Source organism: Egretta garzetta, unplaced genomic scaffold (assembly GCF_000687185.1).
Source record: "Egretta garzetta isolate BGI_Z169 unplaced genomic scaffold, ASM68718v1 scaffold141, whole genome shotgun sequence".
Taxonomy (NCBI): Eukaryota; Metazoa; Chordata; class Aves; order Pelecaniformes; family Ardeidae; genus Egretta; species Egretta garzetta.
The window spans coordinates 275,762-287,637 of record NW_009258664.1 but is presented as its reverse complement, the minus strand read 5'-3'; the positions used below and the strand labels follow the sequence as shown (position 1 = coordinate 287,637).

The 11,876-nt window shown below is 43.2% G+C and overlaps 1 protein-coding gene and 1 non-coding gene across 2 annotated transcripts in view; both read left to right on the top strand.

The window, feature by feature from the left end:
- The first annotated feature begins 1,013 nt into the window (after nt 1-1,013).
- Nucleotides 1,014-11,876, top strand: part of KHDC4 (KH domain containing 4, pre-mRNA splicing factor) — a 16,500-nt gene continuing 5,637 nt past the window's right edge. Inside the window, exons 1-9 of the mRNA XM_035903915.1 lie at nt 1,014-1,091; nt 1,830-1,909; nt 2,553-2,605; nt 3,530-3,693; nt 4,059-4,270; nt 4,817-4,877; nt 5,758-5,815; nt 6,026-6,279; nt 6,787-6,910. Coding sequence (XP_035759808.1) covers nt 1,875-1,909; nt 2,553-2,605; nt 3,530-3,693; nt 4,059-4,270; nt 4,817-4,877; nt 5,758-5,815; nt 6,026-6,279; nt 6,787-6,910 — 961 coding nt within the window. The 5' untranslated portion in view covers nt 1,014-1,091; nt 1,830-1,874. The remainder of the gene's footprint in view (nt 1,092-1,829; nt 1,910-2,552; nt 2,606-3,529; nt 3,694-4,058; nt 4,271-4,816; nt 4,878-5,757; nt 5,816-6,025; nt 6,280-6,786; nt 6,911-11,876) is intronic.
- LOC118453344 lies at nt 3,829-3,957 on the top strand. The gene has a single exon (XR_004843292.1).

Here is an 11,876-nt window from a genome sequence, read left to right as displayed (position 1 = left end):
TCTTAGGAAATGTTCAGTGATGACGTTTCCAGAATAATTAATTCTGCTGGCATTTCAGATTGTGAGCAAATGGAAATTAAGGAGCCTGCAGGTTAATGAATGTACTTTAAAAAAAAAAAAAGTGTAGAAGGAATGGAGAAACAGAATGCATGTACAATGCATTAGACTTGGGTCCCTCCATAGCTGCCTTCTGGCTGTCACGCAAATGCCGTGCTTTGTGTGATATTTGTGAGAGAGGATAGATACCTTTGGGATGTTACTGGAAGGTTCTCTTTTTATAGAGTCTTGGTTTACGTCCCCAAAAGCATTTCAGAACTCTTAGAAGGATGTACTATCTAACTCTACGTGGAAAAAGCTGTAAGGTCTTTGTTGTAACTCCCACTCTTCTGCCATATCTCCTGAATCTGTTTGTCACTCGGTGGTTTTCTCCTTCTTAGCACTTAGATGCTGACACAAAATACTATGCCCTTGGTTTTAAAAAAAATTAAAAGGGGCGGGGGAGAAAGTGCGGTCATAGTGTGGATGAGTTTAGATCTTGACCAGAAATTCTGAATTCTCTCAACTCCCCTTACATAGACATAGAAGTAGGAATTACTTGTTTTATTAGTCTCTCCGATTCTGTCAGAGATGCCAGTTCAAGCCTTGGTTTCCATTTGAGCAACTTTACTGCTTAGTTCTCCATCTGTTCCTCCATTTATAAAACAGAAACAGTAATTACTTATTATACTAAAATGTGCTGAAGATAAAACTAGTGTTTTTATTTGGGCTCAAGCTTGTGAAGAGGTAGATTAAGTAGCAGATACTATGTGCTTTCTGCTAATGCTTGTAAAGCTTTTGGGTTCCACAGCTGAAAGGGGAGGATTAAAAGGATATTCACCTCTCGAGTACCGGGTCAGTTTATTTGTTACATCATTTATCTCTGCTTTCCAACTGCTGGTCTTTTGCAACGGTTGTCTTTGAAGCTGCAGGCTCTGGGAAAAGGTCCGGCCACGAGTAAAAGCAAAGATGACCTTGTGGTGGCAGAGGTAGAAATCAATGATGTCCCCCTCACGTGCAGGAACCTGCTGACGAGAGGACAGACTCAGGATGAGGTAAGTTCAGGATCTACATCTGATGTGTTAGGCTTGGCAGCACATTTTTACTTGTTTGTAATGTTAAGAGAGCTTGCACACAGAAACACAGAATCCCAGAGTGGCAGGGGTGGGAAGGGCCCTCTGGGGATCACCCAGTGCCACCCCCCTGCCCAAGCAGGCTCACCCAGAGCAGGGGGCACAGGACAGCATCCAGGCAGGGGTTGAATATCTCCAGACAAGGAGACTACACAGCCCCCCCGGGCAGCCTGGGCCAGGGCTCGGGCACCCTCACAGTCAACAAGTTCTTCCTCCCGTTCAACTGGAACCTCTTGTGCTTCAGGTTGTGCCCATGGCCCCTTGTCCTGGCGCTGGGCACCACTGGGAAGAGTCTGGCTCTGTCCTCGTGACCCCCACCCTTGAGATATTTGTAGGTGGTGATGAGATCCCCTCTCAGCCTTCTCTTCTCCAGGCTAAAAATAAATTGCAATAAATTATATTAGTGGTTGTTTCCTCTTTTTATGGAACTCACGTTTTCTAAGACACTTGGTGTAGTAGTTTAGTTGTTTGTTCAATAAAATGCCAGATAATGAGATAAGGGAGCATAGCGAGTATCCTTCAGCAGGCACTGCTCATTCTCTTACCACTCTATTAATGACTCCTGCTATTTTTATACAACCTCATAGCTTAAACCACTTTGGGGTTTTGTGTGTTTATTATTGCTAAACTTGTCACTGTGTTGTTTTAAATTGACTGTAGATAAGTCGGCTGAGTGGAGCAGCTGTCTCTACCCGAGGGAGGTTCATGACTGCAGAAGAGAAAGCAAAAGTTGGACCTGGGTTCGTATTTCTTTTTGGGGGCTTCTGCTTTTTTTTTTTTTCCTTATTGGGTGGCTAAGTGGTGGGGGTTTTGTTTGGTTTGTTTTCCATGAGCAGTGTCACGTTTGGAGTGCCAGAGGGAATGGACTCTTCAGTGTTTTGAATACATTTGCCTCTCTGATAGTACTGGCTGCATAGCTGGTTTCCTACCTGCTTAATATTGGTGGGATGAAATAAAACCCCCCAGCAAACAACCACAAATGTGACAGAGCAAACTGTGCTGAACTCTTCTGACTGAACGCTATCCTGGATCTCTTGTGCACGTTTCCAAAAATAGGCAACTTTATAATTACAAAGAGCGCTAATATTTCATGGACTCGGTGCTTTTAGTTCAACTTTCATGTGGACAAGCAAATTAAAGTTTTCAGTGGTGTAACTTTAATAAGTCGTCACGTAAATAAATTCTGAATCTTTTTAGCTTTCATTGCAAAGCTTTGCTTACTGAGCACTGTGATATCCAATGAATACGTATTTACTTCCTTATTTGAAAGCAAATTATTTATGGAAGACTTTATGTGTCTAGGTGACCATAATATAATTGGATTGAGTCCATTATTGCGTGTTCTCTGTGGATTTAATGGAATATTTGACATTTCCTTTCCAGAGACCGTCCTTTGTATCTTCATGTCCAGGGTCAGACGCGGGAATTGGTTGACAGTAAGTGTACAAAGCATTCTGCCCTTTCTCTCGTTGTTTGTGATAAAGGGGTTTTACTAAGGGGCTTCGTTATGGGTCTATATTGTAAATATCTCGGTGTTGATAACAGACCCCTTTTAAACGTTGGTGTGAAGGTCTCTGTTCAAAACTACCTAAGGTGCTGTGTACTGCATCCTGTAAGTCATCAAACTAAAACATCTGATAGACTACAGGGAAGGTGGGGGGAGTGGGTAGGGTTCCTAGGTAGGTAACGGTTGGACTTGATCTTAAAGGTCTTTTCCAACCTAAACGCTGCTATGATTCTATGATTCTACAGCTCTTATGTATAAGTTTATTCACGGATAACATGCTGAGATCCCATTACAAAAGGTGTGTGACAGGGAGACCTTCCCTTTAATATACAAATATGAACATTTTTTATGAAATACCTACATTTCCATTAGAAGCACAAAGAACTCCTGTCTTGCCTACGCCCCCTGGGAAAAAAAGGAAAACTATAAACTGTTCAGGTGTTCGTTTGTTCTGTGCATCCGTTCATGGGCTTGCCCTCGGTTGTCTCTTGAAACTTGAAGCTGCCCACTTGTATCTACCTTGATTTGCACAGTTAGTAAACAATTCTTCCTGCAGGTGTAGATTCTATACAGGGTTAATGTGGAAGTTCCTAGTGTTTGCTAAGATGCCTGGGCTAAAACTGCCTACCTGCTTATATTGGCCTAATATCAGGGTGGGTGTGGGAAAAGAACCCTGATGCTTGTTGCCATCCTTTGCAATCCAATCCCAGAATGCTGACATTGATGCAAGCTTTTTGCCAGTAGATCTGCTGTCACAGAATATGGAAAAGTAACCTAGGCATGTCACAGTTTGGTTAATCTGGGCAGTTGACAAGGGCTGAAGTGTAAATTAATTTCATATTCTGTCAACTAGGAGCTGTTAACCGAATTAAAGAGATAATTACTAATGGAGTAGTGAAGGCAGCCACAGGTTCTAGTCCAACGTTCAATGGCGCTACAGTTACTGTCTATCACCAGCCAGCCCCTATTACTCAGTTGTCTCCAGCAGTTGGCCAAAAACCTCCATTCCAGTCAGGGGTGAGTAATTAATTTATGTGACTTTCATTGAATATCACTGATTACAAGATTTGCCTATGACAAAGTATACGTGTAATGTGCTATATAGAACAAAACCACCCCCAAAAATCAATAAAAGCCTTGCGTGTTGTGATACCTGGAGGACTAATCAGACTGAGTCTGAAGAGTGAGACTTGGGTGACGGTAGCCTCCTAAAAGAAAAGGGATGGAGAGAGCGGTCCTACTTACAGAAAAGCAAAGGGCTGACTGTGCCATCTGACACTGAAGTGTTCTGGCTGTTACAGAAATAAGATTTCTGGCCTCCAGTGAAGTGAACATCCTAATTCTTAGGGTGAAATAACAACCTTTTACTGTTACATTTACAGATGCATTATGTTCAGGACAAGCTATTTGTTGGTCTGGAACATGCTGTACCTACATTTAATGTGAAGGAGAAGGTGGAAGGGCCTGGTTGCTCTTACTTGCAGCACATTCAAATCGAAACGGGTGCCAAAGTCTTTCTTCGTGGGAAAGGCTCAGGTTGCATAGAACCAGCATCGGGCAGAGAAGCTTTTGAACCCATGTATATCTACATCAGGTATGAGGGGAGCTTAAAAAAAATAAATAAATCCCAGTGACCCGTCATGAATGTAGCTTAATGTTTAATCAATTTGGGGAGTTCTTAATTCTGACTGATTTAATGCAAATGAAATAGTTTTTTGAACCTGACTTCTGTTAAAATAGGAGGTCTCTCAAATGAAGATATCAACCATCTGATGATGTGGTATAAAGTGATATTCAACCATAAGACACTTCTTTTATCGGGAACACAGTAAAGCTGTGTTTGAGTTGTGATGTTGAGATTTAAGGGAAGAATACAAAATGTGCTGACCAACCCGGTCAGCGTTCTGTGCTCATTTCTTGCCTTCTCCAGACTAACCTGAATTTTCATGTAGAAAATAAATACTCACCGCTTTTGTTCAGTTGCGCTAAGCAGCTGCAGAGCTCCTAGAGTCCTGTTGAGGTGCCTGATTGCTCGTTACAGGGATAAGATCTGACAGCAGGTTGCTGATGAAAGAAGTAGCTCCCAAATTTGGCAGAAACATTTGTGCTTATGAGAAGTTTTTTTTGTATATGTTTTCAGTCACCCAAAGCCAGAAGGTTTGGCAGCGGCTAAAAAGTTGTGTGAGAATCTATTGCAAACCGTGAGTAGCTCTTAAAAATAGGAGATTTCAGAGCCTGTCGTAGCTGTAGCGTGTGCCTGGCTAATGATTTTTTTTTTTTTTTTCTTTTTAATGCTCTCAGCAAAACTGTCTGTGTGTTCTGACTTGCTAATAGGTTTTTCCTCCCAAGTACTCCTGTCTGGTTTTTTGTACAGTGAATAAACTTTTCTCAAGATGGAGCTGTAGTAGGAGAATTTGGGGGGGAAAAAAATGCAAATGCTTCCTGAGCAGAACGGGGGGTGGAAATTGTCTGACTGTTACGCACACATAAAGGAATCCTGCGTTTTTCTGATGTTTGTGGCTTCCCTTGCTTTAGCTTTAAAATTTGTTCAGAGCCACGCTATCTGATTTAACTTTCCTAAAGTGGTTGTTGCACCAAAAAAAATTTTAAAAAAATCTGTCACACGTACTCGTAGAAAACTAATTTCTCAACTTTTCTTATATGAATGCAAATTCCATGAGACAGCCTTTCTGTTGGTATCGATAACTGAGTATGGGCTACAAAGTCTCTTTTGAAAAAATGTATGGAAACCTTCAAATTCTTTGAGTATTTTTGCCTCTACTGAAGTAATTAGTTTGCCACTCTGTATTCCCTGCAAAAGATTATCCTGTATCTTACACAAAGCTGCTGGAGACAGCAGAATTAGTGGGATGTTCAGTGGGGTTTTGGTGGTGGGTTTGGTCTGTGGGGTTTTGGTTTCAGCCTTTAAGTTTGGATTATTGCTGTCTTTGTGCATAGCATGTTCTGTAATCCAAGTCCCCTTAGAGTTTTAGGGGGGTGCATGGTAAGATGGCTTTTGCCTGCAAAAGATTAATATTGTAAATAGATGTTTATTGTCTAACCTTTTAAAATCCTTTGTAGGTTCATGCTGAATACTCCCGATTTGTCAATCAGATAACCACTGCAGTACCCTTAGCAGGTAAACGTTGGCAATAACGAAGTCTTTGGAGTTGCGTTCTGGAGGGGGTTCGTTGCGTTCTGGAGGGGATTGGTTTTGTGGAAGTCTTTGTGTTAAGCCTTTCAGTTCAAAAGGAGCCCAGCTTCTTTTGTATTTGGTAATTAAATGTACTATTTTTGTGACTCTTGACTGAAATGAAGATGACCCTTTTTTTCCCCTTTCTGTCACCAGGCTTCACGCAGCCTGCCGCTATAAATAGCGTACCGTCCCAGCCGTCATATTACCCTTCCAATGGGTATCAGTCTGGTTATCCTGTTGTTCCCCCTCCTCAACAACCAGTTCAGCCACCATATGGTGTACCAGGCATAGTACCACCTGCAGTGCCATTGGCACCTGGAGTCATAACAACGCTACCGACAGGAGTTCCGCCTGTGCCGACACAGTACCCGATATCTCAAGTACAGCCCCCAGCCAGCACTGGCCAGGTACTGCCACAGATGAATTATTTGCCTTATAGTTGTCAAGTTACTAAGCTGTTTCTTTGCTAACAATAAAAGACTTGAAGTAGTTCCAGATGGATGATTCTTCCTTAGGGCATGTTTTTGGGTTATTGCTTTGCTGATGCTTCTGTTTAAGCAACTAAATTGTTGCTAGGGCTGCTTCATACAGCATTTTTGATATCATAGCCACCTGTTAACATAGAGGATATTTGCAGGGGGCGGTCACTTGTTTATGATATTATCACAGGCTGTGATGCAGCTATGTAGGTACAGTGAGTTTGAGTTACAGATAGTGATTGCTTTGAGGTAGGAGCGTTCTATAAATGAAATACTTGTTTTAAGTTGTGAATTTCCTTTTAGTTTCTCTTAGGCTCTGCTAAGAGAAACTAGTTGTGTGTTCTGCTCCTATGTACGAAACTGTGCATTGAATTAATACTTTACGTGCATATTATCAGATTTTCTTGTGTTTTGTTTTCAACTTCCGCATGCCAGAGTCCACTGAGTGGTCCTTTTCTTCCTGCTGCCCCAGTAAAAACAACCGTGCCGACTGGTACGCAGCCACAAGTCCAACCCCACCCCCAAGGTCAAAAGAGACGCTTCACTGAGGAACTACCAGATGAGAGAGAGTCAGGACTGCTGGGATATCAGGTGGAATAAAATCAGCAATTTTACTTCATTCACCAAAATGAAACGTGGCTGGAGAGGGATTGTTGTTAGCACAGTTTATTGGACAACAGCCGTGCAGGACCTTTGGCAGATGACAGCAATTGTTACAAGCCCATCCTTTGGTTTCTTTGAGTGGATGCACTGTTCTTAAGCTGTGGCTGGCTTGATTCATTGGTGGCTTGCTTTCCATACCCTCAATCTTGCATAGAGAAGAGCAGTGTGTTCAGGTCAAAGAGATGACAGGAGTGTGTTACTGGTTAGTTTAAAGGGAGGTTATTGGGGGTTTGTTTGGGGTTTTGTGGGTCTTTTGAGTAGGCTTGTTTGAGGGGTGGGAGGGAAATATGGTAATAACTTGCAGATTTTCCCATTTACCTTTCTTGCAGGTTGCACTTGAGAGGATTTCAAGAAGCCTAGTTTTTAAGAGATTGAGTTTATTTTTTTTTAGATAGCAAATGTTAACCAGTTGGTTTCAATAAAAATCATTTTGAGGTCTTCAGGCTTGTCTGTGAGAAAAGGGAGTTTCTGCAAATGCTTCTGTGGTGATACACCCCTGCTCAGAGGCAGAAACTTTTAATAAAAGCTTTGCCTAGAGAAAATAAGAAACTGCCTATTTGTTAGACCTAATATTAGTATCTTGAGCAGAGTTTACTGTGGCATGAGGTCTATAGAGTATTCAGAATTACCTGACGAGGTAGTAAGTTGATCTGTGAACTAAGCAGCTATCTTTACTGTCCTGAACTACTGCAAAGGTGGAGTAGGTGGTGAGGTGTCTTCCATATTGGTGCTCAGGCGTGTTTCTTCCTACATTACCCCCAGTATTTTTAGGAGAAAGCATTTTGGTTTAACAATGGCGATTAGTGGTTTCTTCTACTAGTTGGCAATATGCTCTGAAAAGTTGGGTTTCCTATCATTATCATTAAGGAGCTGTAGCTTATGTTGTAGTTGTAGATTTGCTAATGCCGTGTGTTTTTCTGCTCATAGCATGGACCCATTCATATGACTAATTTAGGTACAGGCTTCTCCAGTCAGAGTGAAATCGATGGAGCCGGGTCGAAGCCAGCAAGTTCCTCAGGAAAGGAGAGAGAGAGGGACAGGTGAGTGATGAAGTAATTCTGTTCGGGTCTTTTTGTAAAGCTTATTTCAGAGATAATCTGCTTCATGTTCTCTACTGCGATTTGGGGGTTGGAGGGGCTGTTTGGTTGGTTGTGGGTGTCTTTTTGTAGTGGTGGGTTTGGTTTTGGGGGTTTTTTTATTGTTTTTTAAGGAGAAAGGATGCAGGAGTTATCTTTTCATGCTACATAATGAAAATAGCTTCATTTCCCCTCCTCCCAAAGTCTGTATGCTCTTACTTTGGGTCTGCTCTTTTGCCAACTCCTTGAGATAACAGGATATTCTGGTGAAATAGGTTAGCACTTATGCTTTAAATGATTCCAGTTTTAAAACAAATCTCAAAGTTGTAAACTCGAAATTTTGCAGCCTGAAATTTCAGGGAAAGATTTACTTTGTAGTCCCTTTTGTTTTCTGATCGTTATGAAATACATCAAAGATATTGGTAAAGTTTTCTGTGTTCTGCGTCTTGTCTGTAGTCCTAAATTCAGCCTAGCTGTTTGAAGTCATCAGGCATCACTCACTACTCTTCCTTACGCGCTCCAGTGTACTGAGCCACAAAACTGACAGTTGCACTTCATTTCATGGCATCATAGCATGGTTTGGGTTGGAAGGGACCTTTAAAGATCATCTAGTCCACCCCCTCTGCTGAGGGGAGGGACATCTTCCACTGGATCAGGTTGCTCAAAGCCCTGTCCAACCTGACATTGAATCCTTCCAGGGATGAGGCATCCACCACCTTGGTGGGCAACCTGTGCCAGTGTCTCACCACCCTCAGCAAAACAAATTCCTTCCTTCTATCTAGTCTGAATCTCCCGTCTTTTAGCTTAAAACCATTATCCCAGGCCCTACTAAAAAGTCTGTCCCCATCTTTCTTCGGAGCCTCCTTTAAGTGTTGAAAGGCCATAATTAGGTCTCCCCAGAGCCTTCTCTTCTCCAGGCTCAGCAGCCTCAATGCTCTCAGCCTTTCTTAGTAGGAGAGGTGTTCCAGCCCTTAGATCATTTTTGTGGCCCTCCTCTGGATCTGCTCCAACAGGTCCCTGTGTTGGAGACCCCAGAGCTGGATGCTGTGCTCCAGGTGGGGTCTCAAGAGAGTGGAACAGAGGGGGAGAATCACTTCCCTCAGGAGTCTGGCCATGCTTCTTTTGATGCAGCTCAGGACATGACTGGCTTTCTGGGCTGCAAGCGCATGTTGCCAGCTTGTGTCCCATTTTTCATCCACCAGTATCCTCAAGTCCTTCTCTGCAGGGCTGCTCTCAAGCCTTTTCCCCTCCCCCAGACAGTGTTGATACCAGGGATTGCTTTGACCCAAGTGCAGGACCTTGCACTTGGCCTTGTTGAACTTCACGAGGTTCTCATGGGCCCACTCCTCAAGCCTGTCCAGGTCCCTCTGGGTAGCATCCTTTCCATCTAGCCTATAGACTGCACCGCTCAGCTTGGTGTCATCAGCCAGCTTGTTGAGGGTGCACTCGATCCTGCTGTCTACGTCATTCATGAAGACTTTAAATAGGGTTGGTCCCAGTATGGACCCCTGAGGGACACCACTTGTTACATTGAGCCGTTGACTTAACTCTTTGGACGCGGCCATCCAGCCAGTTCCTTGTCCATCCATCGAATCCATTTCTCTCCAATTTAGAGGCCATAATGTTGGGGGGGACCATACTGAAGGCCTTACAGAAGTCCAGGAAGGTGACATTGGTTGCTCTTCCTTTGCCCACTGATGCCATCACTCCATCGTAGAGGGCCATTAGATTAGTCAGGCAATTAAAAGTTTAACTCCTCAGGTCAAGGACTGAATTATGAATTTGTTTGCTATTAGCTTTGACTCTTTGCTTGTTTTAAAAAAGAAAAAATAAGGGCTTGCGTTGGTTTAAATAGGCAGTTGATGCCTCCGCCAGCTTTTCCTGTCACTGGAATGAAATCAGAATCTGAAGAAAGAAATGGTGCGGGGTCTTTACCAGGCAACCATGGTGAGTGCAATGAATAAAGTACACTTGTAAGTCAAGTCGCCTTTCCCGAATGAGTTTGCGCTGGTCTTAACGCTCATGATACTTCTCTTAAAACTTGAATAAATACCTGTATGAACGAGGAGAGTGTAATTAAATGAAGGACCAAAGACGGGTATTTGTCACCCGTCAGTCAGCCAAGTCACAGAACCTCACGGGATTGTTTTGTAGCAGCAGATACGTGGCTTTACACTGTGAGCTCTAGGAGGCTCTGAGGAGCGTCAGTGGGAGTTACAGCTCAGGTCTGTATGTACAGACAGGAGTGATGTCTGTCTTGCCTGCGAACAACACCAGTGCTCTCAGATTTCGTCCTTGCGTAGGGCTTTCATGCGTCAAGTATTTGCAACTTGGTGAATGATGTAATCGCTTTAACTCTCCTGGTAGTTAGCGCCGTTCAGGTCTGCAGGTACCTCACGTTAGTCTGTTTAACCTTAGTTTTTCTGCAGTATTGGTCCCAGAGATTGCTCTTCAGTTAGCTTTTCTTTTGAACAAAATTTCTACTTTTCTTTACGTATTTATCTCTTTAACGGTGAAATTGCCATCGCTTAGACCCGTTTGCTAACTTTACCTTTTCTGTGTGTTTCTTTCTTCTTTCTCTGTTCTCTTACATGGTTCTGATGGATCACATGTGCTGTTGCTGGTGCTGTTGCGTGTGGCCTTCGACCTTGGATGACCATTGGCCTTGTGACCTCAAAATGGTGTCCAACTAACAATTTACAATTAACATCTTTTTTTTTTTATTATTAACTCGTTTTGGGGCATTTTATCTCTTTTTATTTTTATTTTTGGGGGCTGGGGGGGATTGTTTTGTTTGTCCCCTCCTAGATCATCAAGCAAAGAAGATGAAAACTGCAGAAAAGGGCTTTGGGTTAGTGGCCTATGCTGGAGACTCATCCGATGAAGAGGAGGAACATGGTGGCCATAAAAACGCAAGTACTTTTTCACAGGGATGGAGTTTGGGATACCAGTACCCTTCCTCACAACAGCGAGCAAAACAACAGATGCCATTTTGGATGGCGCCGTAAAAACTGCAGAAGAGTTTTCATTCGTCATTTTTTTGTTTTTTTTTCCCCCCCTCTAGCAATAATGCATGTATATCACAAAACAAACTTTGCAAATACGCATCGGTTTTACATTTGCAGAAGCTAAGGGTTCGGTATTCCCCCTTGAAAGGGCTCTGTTGTTTTTAAAATCCTTCCTGCAGTGAATCTGTCAATTAAAAAAAAAAAAAAATTTGACGTGCTATTCTGAGCGGGCTAGGCCCTTATGCAGCGGGGGATGTGCTGTGAGGAGAAACTAGGGAAGCCTGTCAGTCCGCGTTTCCCGTTTCTCCAGGATAACTTAAAAATTGAAAGAGTCAGTCACACTGACTTCATTCTGCACCCGGTGTTGGTACCTCACTGAGTGCTCCTGCTGTCAGCCCGTGTGCCGTCCCGGTGAGCTCACGGTGGCGCCGGCTTCAATGTTCGGACTCTCAGCAGAAGAAAGGAGTAGACCGTAGTTCTGAAAAACCCCAGGATCTGATTTCCTAAACTTCATCACTTCATTTTACTTTAAGCATCTCCTGTAACTCAGCACTGTGTTGGTTTTGTTTTTTTTTTTTCTTTAAAATGTGGTTTTACTAACCCCACAACTTCTCATTTTAGCCAAATGTCGGGGTGGGAGGGGAGGGGGCGCTCAGTTTTTTGGATGGGTTTACCTTGCCGCTCATCCCCAGGTGGACTTGGCGCCGTGGCGCTGGTACCCAACCTTCTCCAGTCACCCCCGTGCATTTCGTCCCCACTCAGCCGCTGGGAGGGGGCT